Here is a 19606-nt window from a genome sequence, read left to right as displayed (position 1 = left end):
CCGGCTGAAGGTGGTTGCCGGGCAACCGCCTGTCTCTCCCTCATGGGAAAGACAGGTCCTGGGAAGTAGCTGCTGCCAGCCCCTGAACCTAGGCATCCTGCCCGCCGCCGTGGGAGAGGGGTTCCCTGGGCGAGAACCTGAAGCTGCCACCTGGGGCCCTCTGCACCACCCTGGGGGGCACCCCCTGCAGCACCACCATGGAGGAGCCAGGAGCATCTATGACCGCAAATTCCGGGTGGAGTGTCCCAACTCACCTGTGGCCTGAACTCCCCCTGGGGACCTGCCAACCATTCCTGGGGTCCCCAGCCCTAGCAGTGATGAACCCTCTGTGGATGCTAACCAAAGGCACCCGCCTAACAGACCAGGAGAAAAGCGAGTGACTGGTGAAGATCACAGTTTGAGATGGACATTTAAGGTACCAGCCATCGGTTGGAGCAGTGCTTCTGAGACCCTCGGGCCTTCTCAGGAGAGTGACAGCAGCCCGGCCTCAGGAAAGAAAGTCACTCTTCTGGGCATTCGGTTGTGGCTTGGGCTACCCAGGCCTGCTGTCTCACAGGCTGGGGGCGGGTCTACGCAGAAGGCAGGACCAATACAGGGTGGGGGCTTGCGCTGGGGGCGGGACTACGCAGAAGGCCAGACCTATACTGGGTGGGGTATAGCACTGGGGGAGGGTCTACGCAGAAGGCGGGACCAATACAGCAAGGGAGCTTGTGCTGGGGGCGGCGCCTAGCCCTGAACATCACGTGATGGAGGCAGGGCCGGACGTTGGGGTGTGACCTAGGGAACCTTACCTGGGGAGGCTTGATGGCCATTTCCGCCAGCTTCACCTGCAAGCATAACTTCTGTCTCCATGGCTTTCCTGGAGAGGGGAGCGGTGTCCCCCACAAGAGGGGCTTTCTGGCTGCCCAGGAGACCTTCCACCCCACCCCTTTTCTCTCAGTCCGGCTCAACCGTCATGCCGCCATTTTGGAAGCAGACTGGGAGCCCACGAGCCTTGGAAGCTGCCTGCCAGGGACTCGCGGCCCGCAGGTCCAGATGGGCTGTCAGAGCTCCACGGTGGACACGACTGAGTGCTGTTTATGGAACCTCCAGAGTACAATGTCTTCATGGCTTGGCCTAGTGGGGGGGCAAAAGGCCCAGACTTGCTGTGCTTCATGGATACCTGTGTGCCTGCCTAACCCAGTGGGGAAGCCTGCAATGTGAAAAATGGCCTTTTAGGCCGTGCCAGATGGAGGATTTGCCTGGTGGACCTGCTGACGGTATTCCATGGCCTTGCTGAAATTGTTACAGCCCCAAGATCTTGAGTGTTCTAGGAACATTGGGAACAAAATAGGACTGTGTGTGAAGGGATGCCAGCTTCTCTTCTTCTATGTCAGGTGAAGAGCAAGAACCCCAGATTCTCTCACTGTACCACCTGTATCCAGAATGTGAAGAGTCCCATTTCTGCCTGGATTTGCTTCCAGAAGATTTGACCCTGGCCATGCAGCTCCTAATATTCGTCCTGAATTAAGCAAGCAGGAAAGGTGATGGAACCCAGGTTCAAGGAAACGGCAATCCATGAGGGACAGGAACAAGATCACCTGCCATTGACTTGGGGGCCACAGTTCTGGAGGCCATTGCAGCATATCCAGCAATAGGCTGTGTGCTGATGCAGGACAAGTGTGTCCTCCAAACCTCAGATATTGATACATTCTGCATTCATGGAGGCCTACCATGCATCACTGGCACAGGCACATGGGAACTGTAGTTACCTCCCTTTGAAGTGGAGGGGAAAGTAAGTTTTTCAACATGTTCATTGAGATCTAATTCATCTACCCTATGTTCCAAATATACAGGCTAGTGTACTTTACATTGACAGAGTTAGGAAGCTATCGCTCAACATCACCCAGATAGACAACCACCAATGGGTTTTTCTAAGTGCTTATGCAGATTTTCCTGGCTTGTTTTACTTCGTATGTTTCCAAAGTTCAACCAAGTTGTCTATATTCTACATTCCTTCGGATGGTCAATATTCCATCGCTTAGATATACCATATTTCAAATATGTATTGGGGTGGCTGGTCTGAGTGATACTGCACTGAACATTTGTGTACAAGGCATTGAGTGGAAGTGTGCTTTCATTTCTTTGTGTACGTGCAATATCTCACAACAGAAGTATTGAGTCATATGGTTACCGTGACGATCTGCCACATGACATGTATTCCCAGAACTATCACATCACTTCATATTCTCATTCCCAATTCTTCCCCACATCCCTGGTTAGCATTCATTATTGTCGGTGTTTTTGTGTTTGAAATAATTTCATTGTGAGGAAGTATTCAGTGAGTTCTATCTCCATTCAATAGTTTAGTATACAGAATCTGAAGTAGTGTAAAAACCTTTTTTTGGTATGTTGATCCATCCCTTTCTAAACATTGTTCTGCATATTGATACATGATTTACAAATAGTCCCTTCGTATTAGCTGACATGCGTTGTAAGGAGAATTTCCTTGCTATATTTCCACACATGCTTATAATACATTCCAATCAATGCCCCAGTATCACTGTCCTCGAATTTTTTGAACAGGTTTCCTTGTTCTGCTGCAATTATTGCAAGCAATCTAAGTATTTCAATTTTGTTTACACACTATTTTTATTTTTCCAACTCTCTTCCATTTCTTCTTAGGTAGTCCTTTGGTCAGATTCCTGTTCTGTTTTTATCTGTATAAATAGTTATGTATATGGATATATATATATATATATATATACACACATTTAGAGAGAAAGAGAGAAGCATATACACGAATATGCCTTTTAGGTTTTGCTTTCACATGAGTGAAAACGTAAGTTTTCTGAGATTAGCTTATTTGATCTATAAAATATTCTCTAATTGCGTCCACTTCCTTTCATTTTTAATTTTATGGTTGTGTGGTATTCTAAATAGAGAGACATTATATTGAGCTTATCAGCTGATTCCATCCATAGTTATCTTTTAAAATTAAGAAGTCATGTTTATGTCTATTCTTCCTTACTGTTACGTTAAGTAACTAGGATAAATTCTGAAGTGGATAGACCATTTTGACTTAACCATTTTAATTCTCCTCAGTATTAAGGTTATTTTCAGTATTTTAGTATTATGAGATTTACTAAATTTGTTGGCATAATGATCACTTTGTAATGTTTAAATATTTTATTAGCATTTATGGATAGGACCATGAGGTTTAATTATGACATTCCTATACATGTGTACATTGACCTTTGTGTGAGTTTCTCTTTCTCTTATATTTCTTTAGCCTCCTTTTGTCCTTTTAATGGTTTTTATCATGCTATCTGTATGAATGTGTGTATAAAATATACTCGATCTTCCTCACATTTTCTTTTCCACCTCTCTCTCCAAGTGATTCATTCAGGAAGTTTCCTAAATTTTTTTTTTACTATGCATATCCCAATTTTTACTATTGTTTATTGTCATTACTTCAGGTCCAGATTCACATGAATGGAACCATACAGTATTTGGCTTTCCATTCATTTGCCTGCAGATGATATCTTCTTTATGAGACTCATATTCCATTGCTTGGTTACATTTTCTTTATACACTCATTTGTTGTTGGTCATCTAAGTTGAGCCACAGCCTAGCTGTTGGGAATAGCATTACAATAAAAATGGGTATTATAAAACTATCGGCTCAACTTACATTACTTTGGATATATGTCCAAAGGTCATACAGCAGAATAGTGACGTATAGGTCTAATCAGTCTTTTGAATCTATGTGCAAAGTCATATAGCAGGTTTATAAAGTTTATTTTAGTCACCCCCCTCCCCAACAGCCACTACAAGGAGAATTTGGACATATATATACATATATGTATGTGTTTATATACATGCATATACGTGTGTGTGTTTGTAGGATGAATCTTCATAGTGATTTCCACAGAGAATGCAGTAAATTACATGCCCACCCACAGTAGTATATTGTATAAGGGATCTTTTCCCCATTCTCACTCCCACAACCTCATCATCAGCATTTGTTGTTTGCGTAAAGACTGCCATTCTCACTGTGGTGAGGTTGCAGTCTCAGTATAATTTTGCAAATGATGTCAAAGCCATTTGTCCTTCTGAAATATGAGGAAGCTGTTTGCTCATTCATTAATTGGATTATTGGTTATTGTTTGTGCTATATAATTGTGTACACTTAATTCTTTATATGTTTTATAGATGACATATATATATATATATATGTATGTATGTGTATTTTTTGCCAGTCCTGGGCCTTGAACTCAGGGCCTGAGCACTGTCCCTGGCTTCCTTTTGCTGAAGGCTAGCTAACACTCTGCCCCTTGAGCCACAGCCCCACTTTTTTCTTTTCTTTTCTTTCTTTCTTTCTTTCTTTCTTTCTTTCTTTCTTTCTTTCTTTCTTTCTTTCTTTCTTTCTTTCTTTCCTTCTTTCTTTCTTTCTTTCCTTTCTTTCTTTCTTTCTTTCTTTCTTTCCTTTCTTTCTTTCTTTCTTTCCTTTCTTTCTTTCTTTCTTTCTTTCTTTCTTTCTTTTCTTTCTTCCTTTCTTTCTTTCTTTCTTCTTTTCTTTCTTTTTTTTTTCCAGAGCTGAGAACCGAATTAGGGACCTTGTGCTTGCCAGGCTGGTGCTCTTCTGCTAAGCCAGATTCCCCAGCCCCTGGCTGTTTTCTTTATATGTCATGCTGAGGAACCAAACCCAGGGCCTCATGTATATGAGGCAAGCACTCTACCACTAGGCCATATTCCCAGCCCATGACAAAGATTTTGTCCTATTGTGTAAATTGTTGCTTGAATTTATTGAGTTATTTGATGTGCCAAAAGTTTTTAATTTGTTGCAATCCTATTTGTCAAACATTTGTTGTTCTTATTTTCTGCCAGTTGGTGTCCTATTCAGAAAATAATTGCCTATGTTTTTCTGTAGTGGTCTCAAAGTTTCAAATCTTAACATGAAGAGCTTTGAGCGATTTTCAATTGATTATTGAACTGGATAGAGAGAATATGGGTGTAGTTTCTGTCTTCTACGTGCAGATAACCAGTTGTCTAAATCTGTTGAAGAGCTGCCTTCTCTCTAAACTATACTTTTGCTTCCTTTGTCAAAATATTGGATGAGGATTGTTTTACGCATGTATTTTTGAGTCTTCTATTTTTCCTCATTAGTTTTCATATCTGTTTTGTGCCAGGACCATGCTGTTTTTATTCCTGTAGCTTTACAACCATTTGAAGTCAGGTATTATGAAACCTCCAATGTCGATCTTTTTGCGAAGGAATTTTTTTGTTATTGAGGATCCCTGAGAATTTAATGATCATTATTAACATGATTATTTCTGCAAATAATTATTACACTAGGGTTTTGGTGATAATTTCCACACATCTGCAGATTGTTCTCAAAATTTTACTAAATTGATATTAGTTAATAATTAACAATAAACATAATACATTTAATGATTTACTATCCATATCCCTTAATATTAATGATTTATTACTATTCTGCCAATCCAATTTTCCATTTTCTAGTGCCTTCCTCCATTTCTTGAAGACATTATATTTGGATAGAGTAGACCCTTCCAGTTACTATTTAGTGTTACTGGCTAGGCATTGTATTATTTGAAGCTACTGTGAATTGAAGAGCTTAATTTTTTTTTTGCCAGGCCTACGGCTTCAACTCATTGCCTGGGCACTGTCCCTAAGATTCTTTTGTTCAAAACCAGCACTGTCTGTTGATGTGGTACTGAGGAATCGAACCCAGGGCATTGTTGTGCACGCCAGGCAAGCACTCTACCACTAAGCCATGCTCTCAGCCCAAAGAAATTAATTTTTAATGAATATTAACTATAACATGCAGTATAACCATATTTGTCATGTGCATACACTGCATTTTAATGAGAAGAATCCTATCCTATTGCTTTTTTATCCCCTACTCCTTCGTTGTTTAACAGCCTTTTTATTTGCTATATTTTGCTATATTTACCCTCCATTATTATTTTTATCTCCTCCGATTGATCTCTCCAAACAGTCCCAAAGTAGCAAGCAAGTTGTGTGTATGTGTAAATGTAGACATATGTGTGTGTTTGTGTGTGTTGTGTGTATGTATATAAAGTCTAGATTTCACCAATAAGTGAAAATGTGATATTTTCTTTCTGAGCTTAACTTATCTCAATCACCATGATCATCTCTGGCCCTGTCTGCTTCATTGTAAATGACAGGATTTCAGTTTCTTTATAACTGAGTCATATTCTATGTACTACAGTTCTTTACCTATTCTTCCATTGCTAGGCACTTCAGCTGAATCCACCACTTGCCTGTGGTAAACAAAGCTGCAATAAACATGGGTATACATGAGTCTTTCTTGTATATTAATTTGACTCCTTGAGATATATCCCCAATAGTAGTATGGCAGGATCCTAAACTCTGTCTACTTTTAGAACCTTCATAGTTCACCAGTGTATTTCATAATGCATATAATATATTTGAATTAGATTAACCCAACTTCTCTTACTCTCCCTCTCCCAGGTATTATTCAACAGCTTTTTAGTGTGCTCATGATGCCATCTTCATACACAGATATGAGGTATCGCAGCAATTTTCAACATCTAACATTCTCTTTTCCTCAACTCCTTGTAATCTCATAAAACAGTCCCACAGTGATGAAAAAGGGCGTGTTTGTGTGTATGATCCCATCTATGTTTTCACATATGTTTTTGCACATAGCAGAGCAAACGTGACTTTTCCTTCCTGAACCTGGCCTGAAAACAATATAACTTTGTCTTTATGGATGAATAATACTCTATTATGTACATATACCACAGTTCTCAATTCATTCAATAGTTATGGGACAACTATTCCCATAGCTTGGTTCTTGTGAATAGTGCTATGAAGGGTGTGGATTTGCAAATGCCTCTGTTATATCTTGATTTGCATTCTCTCAGATACATGCCCCAGAGTGTTATCACTATATGGTGTGGTAAATCAGGTTTCAGTTCTTTGAGGAACCTTCATATCAGTTTCCATAAGGCGTGTACTGGTTCATATTCCCAGTAAGAGTGTATCCTTCCTCGTATTTGCTGTTGTTTGTGTTCTGGGTGATGGCCATTCTGACTGAGGTTAGATGAAATCTCATGTTTAAGCTTATATTTCCTTAATAGCAAGGGTCGTTTTTTTAACATTTCTTCATACTTATATTTCTTTCAAGGTATGTCTCTTCAGTTTATTTGCCCATTTGTTTGGTTACTGAGTTCCCTTTTTATGGTGATTTTATTTCTACAGAAGTTACCAAGGAGTCATTTGTAGTGCATCTTGAAAGTTTTATTCCATTAATTCTCTTCTGAGCTTTATTCAATCATTACCATGGGGTATAGTGTTAATTTACAAGGATTTGTTTCTTTTCAATTATTATTATTATTTTTTTTTTTTTTGCCAGTCCTGGGTCTTGGTCTCAGGGCCTGAGCACTGTCCCTGGCTTCTTTTTGCTCAAGGCTAGCACTTTGCCACTTGAGCCACAGCGCCACTTCTGGCCATTTTCTATATATGTGGTGCTGGGGAATCGAACCCAGGGCTTAATGTATACGAGGCAAGCACTCTTGCCACTAGGCCATATTCCCAGCCCTCTTTTCAATTATTTTGAGGGGAGCAGCCCTTGTTTTGTGTATGGTTCAGCTGAGCTTTATGTACTACTGCTATTCTTCCTCACATTGCTGAGTATGATAGATGTGCATCACTGATCCCAGTCATTGTGTCTCCATTTTAACTAAGATAACATGTGTGTACCACTTCACTCAACAGTTAGTTGAGATGGACTTTTACAAACTTGTATTGAACCACAGTCTCCAATCTCTGTTTCTTAGTAGATAAGATGACAATCTTCAGCCACCATACACCACAGTCCTATTTCCTCTGAATTCTCTGAAATGATAGCTGGAGTGATTCTATATCTCTCTTGCCTGCTGCACCCAATTTTAATATTGGTCAGAATATACCCAGCCCCCTGGTCATTCTGTCCAACCTACAGTGGAAGGCAAAAGATCATTGTAATCTCATTTATCAGAATACATAATAGGTGGTAAGAGGATTCTGAGATATCCTAGCAAGTTTTGGCCATAAGATGGAGAAGGAAAGAGAGAAGCAGAGTTCAAAAACAGCTTTAATGTAAACTAAAGAAAAAAAGATGTTTTGACATATTCCTGGTATCCTGAAAGTTAGTCACGAAGAACTTTTTGTTCCTCCTTTAGAACCAACCAAGTAGCAGCAAATTTCTGTGTGGACCATAATCTTGTTCAGAACTTTTCCCCGTTTTGTTATGTGCTTTACTTTTTATTTGTAGCTAATGTAGGTTTAGCATAAAATTTATTATTCTTCCCTGATCTTCTTTACAATAATGAAATACCCTGGTTTTCTCCATTGGGTGGGCAATTTTCCTGTTACCTGTCATATTCTTAGTAGAGAATTTGAGCAAGTGCCAACTCTTAATTTTAGCTAGCCTTCTTAATAAAGCCTTTTATATCCGGGATCTTTTGTATCAAAAGTTTGGTTAACAGAAAAATTCTCTCCATTAGATACAGAGGTAAAGAACAAAGGGCAAGGTGATCTTTGTGCTGAGATTATTTTACTGTGGCATGCAACCTTGGTACATCCTTCCCACTTTTAGTCTCCAGTGTTTAGGGAGAGCTTATGCCTTTAAATCTCCAACATTCTATTCCTCAGTCTACAGTGCTACAAAGATGACCAGTACATTCTGTTTGGGGTTTCCATGGGAGCAACCATATGAATGTGGTCATTCCTCGCCGAGAGAGCTTGGGTAAGGGTCTGAGCAAGGGCAGTCTCTCTTAGGGTATACCCTCTATGTCATTTGAGGAGGTTTTTGAGGGAATGCTATAGCATAAGATGAGGAGAACAGAGGACTGGTGGAAGGGGATGTGGAGGAGTGAGGGTTGCCTGGGCCCCTAAATATGAAGTTTTTGCCTTGTGGTTATCTGAGAAAAGTAAGTGTGTGTGTGTGTGTGTGTGTGTGTGTGTGTGTGTGTGTGTGTGTGTGTGTACTAGTACTGGGTTCTAACTGTGGGCCTCAAATTTTTGCCCAGCTTTATTACACTCAAGATTAGGGATTTCCCACATGGGCCACAGGTCCACTGTCAGCTTCTGTTTCGTGGGTAATTGGATTCTCCTGGCTTTTTTTTCTTGGCTTGCTTTGAATGGAGATCCTCAGTACTCCTCAGTAGCTAGGATTATAGGTGTGAGCCACTAGTCTCTGGTTGGGTAATGTCTTTTTATTTCCTGTTGATTTCCTACTTTTTAACCTAACACATACCCACTCTGTGAAATATTGTAGAATGTTAACACTTCCCATCTCATGCTTTTTATATATATTACAAAGTTTTTCAAAATAGAATAAAAAAAGCATGATTACTGCGATGTAAAATTAGCCTTAACATTGGATTTATCTAAATTTCTTTATTTAACTTACTTTCCTATAGGGCAAGTCTATTGTCTCTTAAGGTGTCTTATGTTTCAATTAAAGTTTGTTGAAGATTCTGAACTTTTTCTTCTTTTGTTTCTGTAACTGAACCATGAACAGTAATTATAGAATGTATGTCTGACAGGATGGGTAAAATCTAAAGAACTGCAGATCTTATAATTTCATAAGCTGAGGACTTTAAAAGGTTGAGCACTTCCTAAAGAGTTCCATGTGTGTGATTTCCCTCTAATGTGTAGTATAACAAGTCTGTTTCAAACATAACCATCATGAAATTCTCATTTGTTTTCCTTTTCTTAGGTTATTTCCACAGTGAATGTACATGCTGATATCCTGATTATATTGTAGTATATTGACACTCAACAAATACAATATGTAAATCATAGGATTCAGATGCTAAAAATGAGTAAAAGTCCCAAGCTTGCTTTATGAAATTGGGAATATGTCTATACTTTCCTTAATAATAAATGTAAACTACATGGAATTGATATATAACACACTCAAAATTAAATACCTTGTATTGTACCTTTATCTTTCTTTTTTATCTTTTTCTCTTTCTTTTTGTGGTCATGGTACTTAAACTCAGAACTTTGGTACTGTCCCTGTGCTCTTTTGCATGAGGCTAGTGCACTAATTCTTTGCACCACATCTCCATCTCCATTTTTCTGTTTGTTAATTGCAGATGAGAGTCTCAGGGAGGTTTACCTAGTGTTGATTTCAGCCCTGAATCTCAGAACGCATTGCCAATAGCAAATCATACAGGTGTGTGCCAACACTGCCGGGCTTCATGCTGTTTAGACACGGATAGCATGAGCGACTTCCTATAACCTGTAGTATGGCGGCAGCTGGTGATTCCACCAGGAATAATTGGTGAGTAGATTTACTTGTCATCTGAATATTAAAATATTTTTGAGTATGGTAACAATAGAGAGTATATATTATGGCCCAACAATAACAGTATGTAATTATTTTCATTTTTGAAAATAACTACTAAAGCAATTTGCTCATATTGTGTTGTAAAATAAGCCAGTAGGAATGACAATAGCTAAAAGTATCATATTTCAAACAAGCAACTCACAATGAGTAGTTTGAAGTCAGGAGGATTTCTGATATGAAGTAGCTAAAGTAACCTAGGTAAATACTTAAGAAACCAGAACTCTTATCTGAAATGCTTACATCATGTTGGATATGAGTCTTGTCCCAGGATACAGACCCATTTCTCTAAAAAGAGTCCAGAGAAAAAGAGAACACCGGTGTAAGCAAGGAGTAAATACATGGGAAATGTAACAAAAATTTAGAGGGTTTACCAGCTTGAGTTTCTTTATAATGTGTGAAGAAAAGAGTAGACATGAATGCCTAAATTTAGATGGTACTTCAGCTTTACTTTCTATATAATGAGTGAAATTTAATAAAAGAGGAGTCATGGCAGCAGAAATTTACATGGTATACTAGCCTAACTTCCTATACAGCAAGTGAAATAGAAAATAAAGACAGCAACCAAACCACAGTATACAATGGTGTGGGTCCCAAAGGTGAGAACTCTTTCTTTTGCAGAATTGATGATTGAATTTGAGCAAGAAACCTCACTTCTAGGAAAAACACTCTTGCAAATACAGTCTGCACAGTTATTTGTGAATTAGGGCTAATTTGGCTGCAAAAGTAAGAGTATGATTTCATGTGGTATTTTTCTGTGTATCTTTTAAATCTTCAGTATTCAAGAGCTGCAGGAGAACACAGGGACGTCTGGAGCGGCCGGCCAGAACAGGTCAGAGACCAAAACACAGATAGGCAGGTGCATAAAAATGGTCAGAGACTAAACACCAAGTTGATGGCAATTATTTTGAACATCACAGAGGTGCAGCATTTGTCTCTGCCAATCCACCCTTTCACAAGTTGGGTGAATGACTGAGACACCAGGGAGGATGGAGTTCTTGCTGCCCAGGCCAGTGGGCTGTTGTTCAGCGCTGTAGGAAAGCATCTGTCCGCAAAGTCACCTTTTTCCTGTTTTCCTAGTTTTGGACAACCGTTTGGCCCATTGACTCATCCTCCAGATTTCTAACTTATCTGGTGAATACTTTCTTTTTCTACACTTAATGCTCACTTTTGGCTGAATCTGAATCCAGGGTACCTGACTTGATGAATCAAGTGTATAGACACCATTTACCTGTGGTAAAGAGCAAACTTCTTGGCCTCAAGACATGATAGTAACTGCTAAAAGGAGCGGTGATGGTGTTTTCTATGCAAATCACATTTTCAGTCAAAGACCTGAAGGTGTGTGATTGTGTTTGTGAGTGTGCATGTGTATGTGTTCAAGCATGCTTGCAAGTGGCCTTTCGAGTACTGGTGGTATGGCATGTGCCCCTTCTGATTGTGTGCTCCTGGCTGATGCTTTAACTCTTGAACTGTACATTTCCAGTTCAGCATTTTTCTGGTGAATTGGACATTTCCAATTTCACAAACATTCCTACTCGGAGTGGCTTGCAATGTCTATCATCGGGCCTCAGCCCTGCCAATAAACATTATCATCGAGGGGAGCCAGTGGCTCACCTGTCCATTCCTGGCCATCCTGGAAGCACATCCAAGGTTCTCAGACTGAGGCAGCATAGCCACAATCATGACTCTTTCTTAAGTAGCTTCATCCAACACAGGCTTCTTAAGTCAAGCCTCAATACTGCAGAGAAGCATGGCAGTGATAGAATAGGAGGAGATGGGTCTCAAATAGCAGATCATGTGCCTACCGTGCCGAAGGCCATGGTTTCAATACCCAGCACTGTACATATAGGTGATGATTTTATTGTACACTGTGCAGAATAAACATTTTTCTATGTGTTTAATTTCTTCACAGGGGAGATGCCCCTTGCCCTCTGAGGGAGGCCTCCCTGCCAGGGCCCTCATTTGGCACCTGGCGAGTCCGTATACTTGTCATCTGTGTGTTAAACAATTCAGAATATTGCAACAATAAACAGTATACATGACAGGCTATCAGTATCAAGATGTCCTTGTTTCAGTTTTCAAACTAAAAAGTCAAGAGTAAAATGGGACCATGTCAACTACTCCTCTTCTCCTTTCAAATCAGTACTAGGAACTGCAAGGCTAAATGAATAGAGTCAGAGTGCAAGTATGCAACTCACACTTATTGGAGGGAACTGAACCAGACTTCACATACAAAGTAGCTTCTGGAGCCTGAGTCAGTTCCTTGTTCCCCTAAGTCTGTGACCTTAACAGTGCCACCATCACGGTCATTGGGATTTCTCCTCACAGCTTGCAGATCCTTTTTATCAATCAGGGAGGTAGGACAGACAGCCTACACTAGCGCCAGCAAGGAGTAAACAGAGGAGTCATGGAAGCAGAAATTTACATGGTATATCAGGTTGGGTTCCTACATAGTGAGTGACAAGGAAAATAGGGACAGCAACCAAACCACAGTATGCATTTCTGTTGGTTCATATGGTGAAAACTCTTGGTCAATGGTGCGTCCAAGCTTTCTTTTAAAGAGGTGATCATTTAATTTGAGCAAGAATCTTCATTTTCAGCAAAAATACTCTTGCCTATATAGTCTGCATAGTTATTGGTGAGTTAGAGTTCAACAGGCTGCAAAATACATGCATGAATTCATGCGGTATTCTCCTGTGCTTCTTTTAATACTTCAGTGTTCTTGAGCTGCAGGAGAACACAGGGACGTCTGGAGAGGCCGGTCAAAACAGGCAAGAGACCCAAATATAAATAGGCAGGTGCATAAAAATGTGCAGAGATCACACACCAAGTTGGTGGGAAGTATTCTGAACATCACAAAGGTGCAGCATTTGTCTGCCCTTTCACAAGTTGGGTGAATGACTGAGATACCAGGGAGGTTGGAGTTCATGCTGCTCTAGTGAGCAATCAAGGGAACTCTTGGAAAATTTGTGTCAGGTGACCTGTGTATGAGTCCATATTCGAAAGGGCTGTACAAGATTTCTGTGACTGCAGTATCCAAGGATCATAAAGAAAGGAGCTTCTGCACTAACAATGTACCTCATAGCCCTGGGGAACACAAGTATCAAATCAAGTGCCTACAGCCATGGGGAAGTGACGTTTTTCCTGTTTTCCTAGTTTTGGACAATTGTGTGCCCCATAGACTTATCCTCTAGATTTCTGCCTTATTTGCCTAATGACATTCTTTCTCTACACTCAATGCAAGGTTTCTGATAGTAGGAATGTTGTAAGGTTATCATTTACCTGGGAGAAAAGCTTTAATCCTTTGCACCCAGACATGCTTGTAACTGCTTACTTGTGGAGTGACTGGGTTTCCTAGGAAAATGATTTCCCAATAAAAGAAATTAGAGACCTTTTATGTTTGTATGTGTTTATTTCTGTTTGTGTGGCACATGCATATGTGTGTTTGTACTGGTATGATGGCCTTGCCCTTCATCTGCTTTCTGCTTCATGTCTGAGCTTTACCTCTTGAACTCTACATTTCCAGTGGAGTGTTCTGCTAGTGAATTGCAGATGGCTCCTCAAAAACATTCCAAGCCTGAGTGCTTTCAAACTGCTATCCTCTGGCATTAACCCTCTCAGTATCTGTTACGCTAAAGGGCGCCATTGGCTTGCCTGCTTTCCCTTGGTTATCCTGAAAGCACAACAAGGGATCATGAGGCAGCCTAGGCAGAAGCAGGACTCTTTGTTCAGCGATTTCTGCCTGCACAGGGCTCTCACTTCACACTGCAGTGCCAGAGAAAAGTGCAAGAGGGAACACAAGAGCTGGAGATGTAGATAAAGCTCAAGTGGCATAGCAGGTTCCTTGTGCGTGGCCATGGTTTCAGTACCCAGCGTTGTAGAAAAAAGTTTGATTTTCTTTACATGATTCAACTTAATTTTCTGTTTTTGATTTTATTTATTTATTATTTGTGATAACACAATATTTACAGCCATTGTGGTTTGCAATGCAAGCACTAACATCTATAACTTGAGTTATCTGTCATCTGATTGTTAAACCATTTTCAGTATGGGTACAATACACAATCCTCATGACAGTTTATCAATGTCCTCTTGTAATCATTTTTTGTATTGCAAGTAAATAAAAGTGATAGAGTTGGTCAACACATACTTGGTCATGGTATGCTGTGAATGAAAAATAGCAACCTAATCCTTATTTAGATGAAGTCAGTGCCTATATGCAACTTGTTCTGAGCCAGTGGAGGTAAGAATCCCTAGATGAAAATAGCTAACAGGCCTCCTTCATACTCCAGAAGTCTGATACCTGGAAAGGCATACTAACAGAATCGATGAGAATCCTTCTTCTGCGTTGTTGTTCCTTGTTCTTTTGGAGAGGCAGTTAGAAAAACAGCCAAGTTGGTGAAAGCAAGGAGGGAGAAGAGCAGACTTAGAAAGCAGAAAATTAGATGATACGAAACTCAGGTATTTAGAAGTGAGTTGCATTTAACTAAGCACCATGACACCAGTAAACATTGTGTTAGGTTTTCCAGGAAGGAAAAATTCTTTAGTCTTGTATGGAAGCTTTCTTTAGCAGAGTTAGAAAGGTAAATTCCTGGGTAAATTAAATTTATTTCTAGGAGAAAATGGAAGTACCATTTTCATTTAGCTAAATATGTAAAATTCCCATTTCTACTTATTGATTAGTGCTAGGTAAACAATAGCAAATTTTAATTGAAAATTAAGTCTATAAATTCACATGATATTTGTATATAATTTAATGATTTAGGGATGAAAATAAACAATCCAGCAAATGCTGATCAAGCTTATTATCAATCTTGTATCACAAAGTGTATTTCCTTAAGTATGTGAAAATGTAATTTTGCCATTATTCCAAAGAAAGGGTGAGAAGACAACCAAAAGTAGTGGGGAAAACACCAGTGTATGCCCTGCAAAATGATTTGTCTCAGAATATGAAGTCCACAAATTCATGAGGCATCTGATTATATCTGTATTTTTTTTTGTTCCTATACCAGATCTGAACATGAAGTTTGTTCAGGACATGATGGTGGCAGGGTTCCTGAAATGCAAGATACAAATAAAGCCATAAAATATATGGATAGACAGGTGTATAGCTAGAAGTTTCTACTAATGATATAACCACATGTGAATATATTTGTGCCTATGTATATATATATATATGTATATATATATATATATATCTACCTACAGACACATGGACACACACAAAAGTACATTCATGCACCTTGAGATGAACACTTGAACGAAAAGAAGCACAGCTACCATGACAGGACTGGTGGCATGTCCGATGTAGCACATGTCAGAAAGTGAAAGTTTCTGTGTTGGACCACCAGTACAGCTTGAGAAATGAAAGAAAAATGTATAAGAAAGTGCATGCCTGTCACACATGCCTTCAATAAAGACTGTGTGGTGAATAGAAATTAGGGGTAATCTCACTGAGAAGCCAACATTGGAAACAAGTTATTGAGACCCTCATCTCAGCTACTGAGCCTGATATAGGAGCTCACAACTCAAATAGCCCTCCGCTCCCGTGCCTGGAGCATAGGGAAAATCAGATCATGGAATGATACCTAAAGCACACAATGACCTGGGCCATTGCTCCAGTGGGAGAATTGGCAGTATGGTTCAAGTGGTAGAATGTTTTGCTTGAGCGGAAGCAGCTCAGGGACCGTGCCCAGGTCTTGAGTTCAAGGCCCAGGAATGGAAAAGATAAATAGGTAGAAAAGTAAATAAGTAAACAAATAAAATTAAGGTAGAGAAGCTTCTTATGATATGTCTGTCTTTCTCCCTTTCTCTCACTAGTAACTTTTCTCCCTTACTTTTTCTCCTCTGGTATAAGAAACCCGGTTTTCCAAAGATATTATCTCTACCATGTTACCTGATTTAAGAACAATATAGAAATTCAGAAGTTATACAACCCTCAGGCAATAACTACAGAGAACAAAAAAGCGAAAAAAGAAAGCATTGGATATAGGGGGATGTGGATGGGCGTCTTAGAAAGGAAAATTAAGGAGGAAGAATAAAACAAAAAAGCAGAGGAAGGAAATTTTTTTTTAAGTTTTTTTTTTTTTTTTTTGGCCAGTCCTGGGCCTTGGACTCGGGGCCTGAGCACTGTCCCTGGCTTCTTCCCGCTCAAGGCTAGCACTCTGCCACTTGAGCCACAGCGCCGCTTCTGGCCGTTTTCTGTATATGTGGTGCTGGGGAATCGAACCTAGGGCCTCGTGTATCCGAGGCAGGCACTCTTGCCACTAGGATATATCACCAGCCCTTAAGTTTTTATTATAAAACTGATGTACAGAGAGGATACAGTTTCACACATTAGGCATTGGATACATTTCTTGTACTGTTTGTTACCTTGTCCCTCATACCCCCCTCCCCCTTCCCCCTGTCCTTGAGGTGTTCAGTTCACTTACACCAAACAGTTTTGCAAGTATTGCTTTTGTTGTTGTTTCTCGTATTTTACCCTTTGTCTCTCAATTTTGGTATTCCCTTTGAATTTCCTAATTCTAATACCAGTACACACTGTTTCCCATACACTCAGATAAGATTACAGAGATAGTGTAGATACAATCACAAGAAGGTGATACATGAACTTCATCAATAGGAAGGAAATTTTTAGGTGAGGTCTCCACTCAAAAGCAGCCACTGAGGCTGACTCATTGGGGATTGCAGGAAGGGCTTTGGCTCCTTGGTGAAGGAATCTCAATATGTTTTATTCTGCTGTACACATCACTTGGAAGTGACTCAATTTTCCATCAGCACCTATTCTCTGTGTGTGTGTGTGTGTGTGTGTGTGTGTGTGTGTGTGTTCAACAGTTTTGGAAGGAGGAAAGGAAAACAGAAAATAGGCATGATGTGTCATTGCCAACACTGGAGCCATTCATTCCTGCAGAATGTGGGGGTTGTGTTGTCTCTGAATTCCTGTTGGTATTTTCCCATGCCTCCTTTCCCCCTAAACTGTCCACCTGCCTCTGTGTTATATTCTAGAAGGGAAGACAAGCCTAGAAAATGCAACCTCTGTCTGAAAGGAGAAAGCAAGCTTGCAGTAATCAGCAAATTTACTTTTTGCCTTGTTCTTTTCCTTGGTGATGGGCATGGAACACTGGGTCACCCCACCTCATGGGAGGGTTCAGCGCCTACTCAACACATGCCTAGGCTTCTTCCTTCATATTTTCATGAAACTGTTTTACTAATTCAATGGCCAGTGAATCCAGGTCATAAAAAAAGACCTACTAGTTTTTTTTTGTTTTTTGGTTTGTTCAACATTTGTGGACCCTAATTTAATGAGGTGTGCTCCTTGGAATGACAAATAGTCCCATGCCTTAGGTTCCTGAAGTAACAGTTTTTGCACAGGTAGAACAATTGAAATCTCGTATTACATTAGCTACATGTCTGTTTAACTTTGAAGGATATAAAGAGCCTCTTCTAAACATGTTTTCCATATTTTTGTGGGTATGCACAATTCTTTGATGTGTATATCCTCGCCAGGGCTTAGACATCAATATATGCATAATATTTTCATTTAGTACTTAATGCCATCTCTTTACAACTGTGGTTCTAAGGTATCTGAGTATGACTTCTTTATGGGTAGCATCGATTTCCAGAACGCGAATGAAGACATGACATTAAGGCAAGCTCCTTACTGTTCACATTCAAAAACATTGGGTTCATTAATGAAATCAAATTTCAAATGAAAGACATTGGACATTGACAGAGCGAGCCATCGAGCAAGAGAGACAGAGAAATACAGACACACAGAGAGACAGAGACAAAGACAGAGAGAGACAGAGAAAGGATTAAAGAGTGAGAGAGAGTATACATGTATGTGGGAACAGTGAAGTGCTCTGAATCTCTGGCTTCAATTCAGGAATTCTGGAATATTCTGCTTTTGTGCTTATGACTGAGGCTCGGCTTCTTGAAGCACACTTGCAGTGTATCATTTTGCTGATTAATTGGAGATCGACTTCTGTCCATGGAATTACACATATGAACAAAGAAGGGCGTGCACATCCATCCAAAGATAGGGTGCAGGCTTAAGTGGAAGGGTCATTGAACCGGCAAGCCTAGGCAAAAAGAATCACCTAACCGTGGGCAGAAGTGTAACAGGTACAAGGCTCTGAGTTGAGAACTCCATACTGGAGAGAGGGGTGGCCAGGAGCAAAGAGCTCGAGATGTACTTCACTTGGCAGAGTCCTTGTGTAGCATACACAAGGCCCTAGTTTCCTATCCTAGTAGCATTAAAACATGTCTGGTTTCTTCCTCCATTGTCCCACTTAATTTGTTGTGTGATTTTGATATGTCCACAGAGTCGACTGCGGATTACAAGCCGTTGTCGTTGAGTCCAAAGAAGACAGTATCAATGGGTGAGTTGATTTCAACTGAGCCATATACCATTTTGGAGTATGATGACTCTTCAGAGTCCACAGTACTGCCTCTCAGTATCTGCATGTAGTCACGAACGGTTGTGAAACCCGGTGGGAAATAACAGAGCAAGTGAAAAGACATTTGCTGGTGGACTGCTGTGAAGTCAAGTAGTATCACTGACACCCTTAGGTTATCACAGTGCCTTTCAGCTACTCCCAATGAGCCAAGGGACCTGGGAAGGCCTTTCTGAAACCAAATGGTAGGCCCAGCAGACTGTAGAGCCCAGGAGAAAGAAGCTAATCAATCCTGAGTCGAACCTTGCTTCTTTTGAACACTGCCACCCTGAAGGGCCCACAATCACATTGAATGGGAAGTCCTGCTTCCATCCTGCTATTCCTTGTCCCTATGTGAGAGGCAGGACAAACAGGAGGGAATAGAGCGCAACTGCAATGTGGAAAATTAGATGGCATGTAACTCTTGAGTTCCTGTGAAGTGAGTTGAACTTAAACAAGAAGAGGTCATTGTTTGACCTAAGGTTAGGTAGGCGTTTTAGGTCTTTATTATTCTTAAATCTTGCATAAAAGGCGGGGAATGTGACCTAGCGATAGAGTGCTTACCTAGCACGCATGAAGCCCAGGGTTTGATTCCTCAGTACCACATAAACAGAAAAAGCCAGAAATGGTGTTGTGGCTCAAGTGGTAGAGTGCTAGCCTTGAGCAAAAGAAGCTCAGGGACAGTGCCCAGGCCCTGAGTTCTTGCCCAGGACTTACAAATACACAAAAACCATCGTTCATAAAAAACTTCTTTTGCAGGTGTAAAACTTTCATTTTTCCCA

General features: G+C 40.3%; 1 protein-coding gene across 1 annotated transcript in view; it reads left to right on the top strand.

The window, feature by feature from the left end:
- The first annotated feature begins 955 nt into the window (after nt 1–955).
- LOC125347616 (phosphatidylinositol 3,4,5-trisphosphate 3-phosphatase TPTE2-like) overlaps nt 956–19606 on the top strand; it is a 144566-nt gene continuing 125915 nt past the window's right edge. The window contains exons 1-5 of the mRNA XM_048340610.1: nt 956–1093; nt 1184–1259; nt 6501–6558; nt 11168–11221; nt 18714–18770. Coding sequence (XP_048196567.1) covers nt 956–1093; nt 1184–1259; nt 6501–6558; nt 11168–11221; nt 18714–18770 — 383 coding nt within the window. The remainder of the gene's footprint in view (nt 1094–1183; nt 1260–6500; nt 6559–11167; nt 11222–18713; nt 18771–19606) is intronic.

Source organism: Perognathus longimembris, chromosome 3, assembly GCF_023159225.1.
Source record: "Perognathus longimembris pacificus isolate PPM17 chromosome 3, ASM2315922v1, whole genome shotgun sequence".
NCBI lineage: Eukaryota > Metazoa > Chordata > Mammalia > Rodentia > Heteromyidae > Perognathus > Perognathus longimembris.
This window is presented reverse-complemented; position numbering and strand designations above follow the sequence as displayed.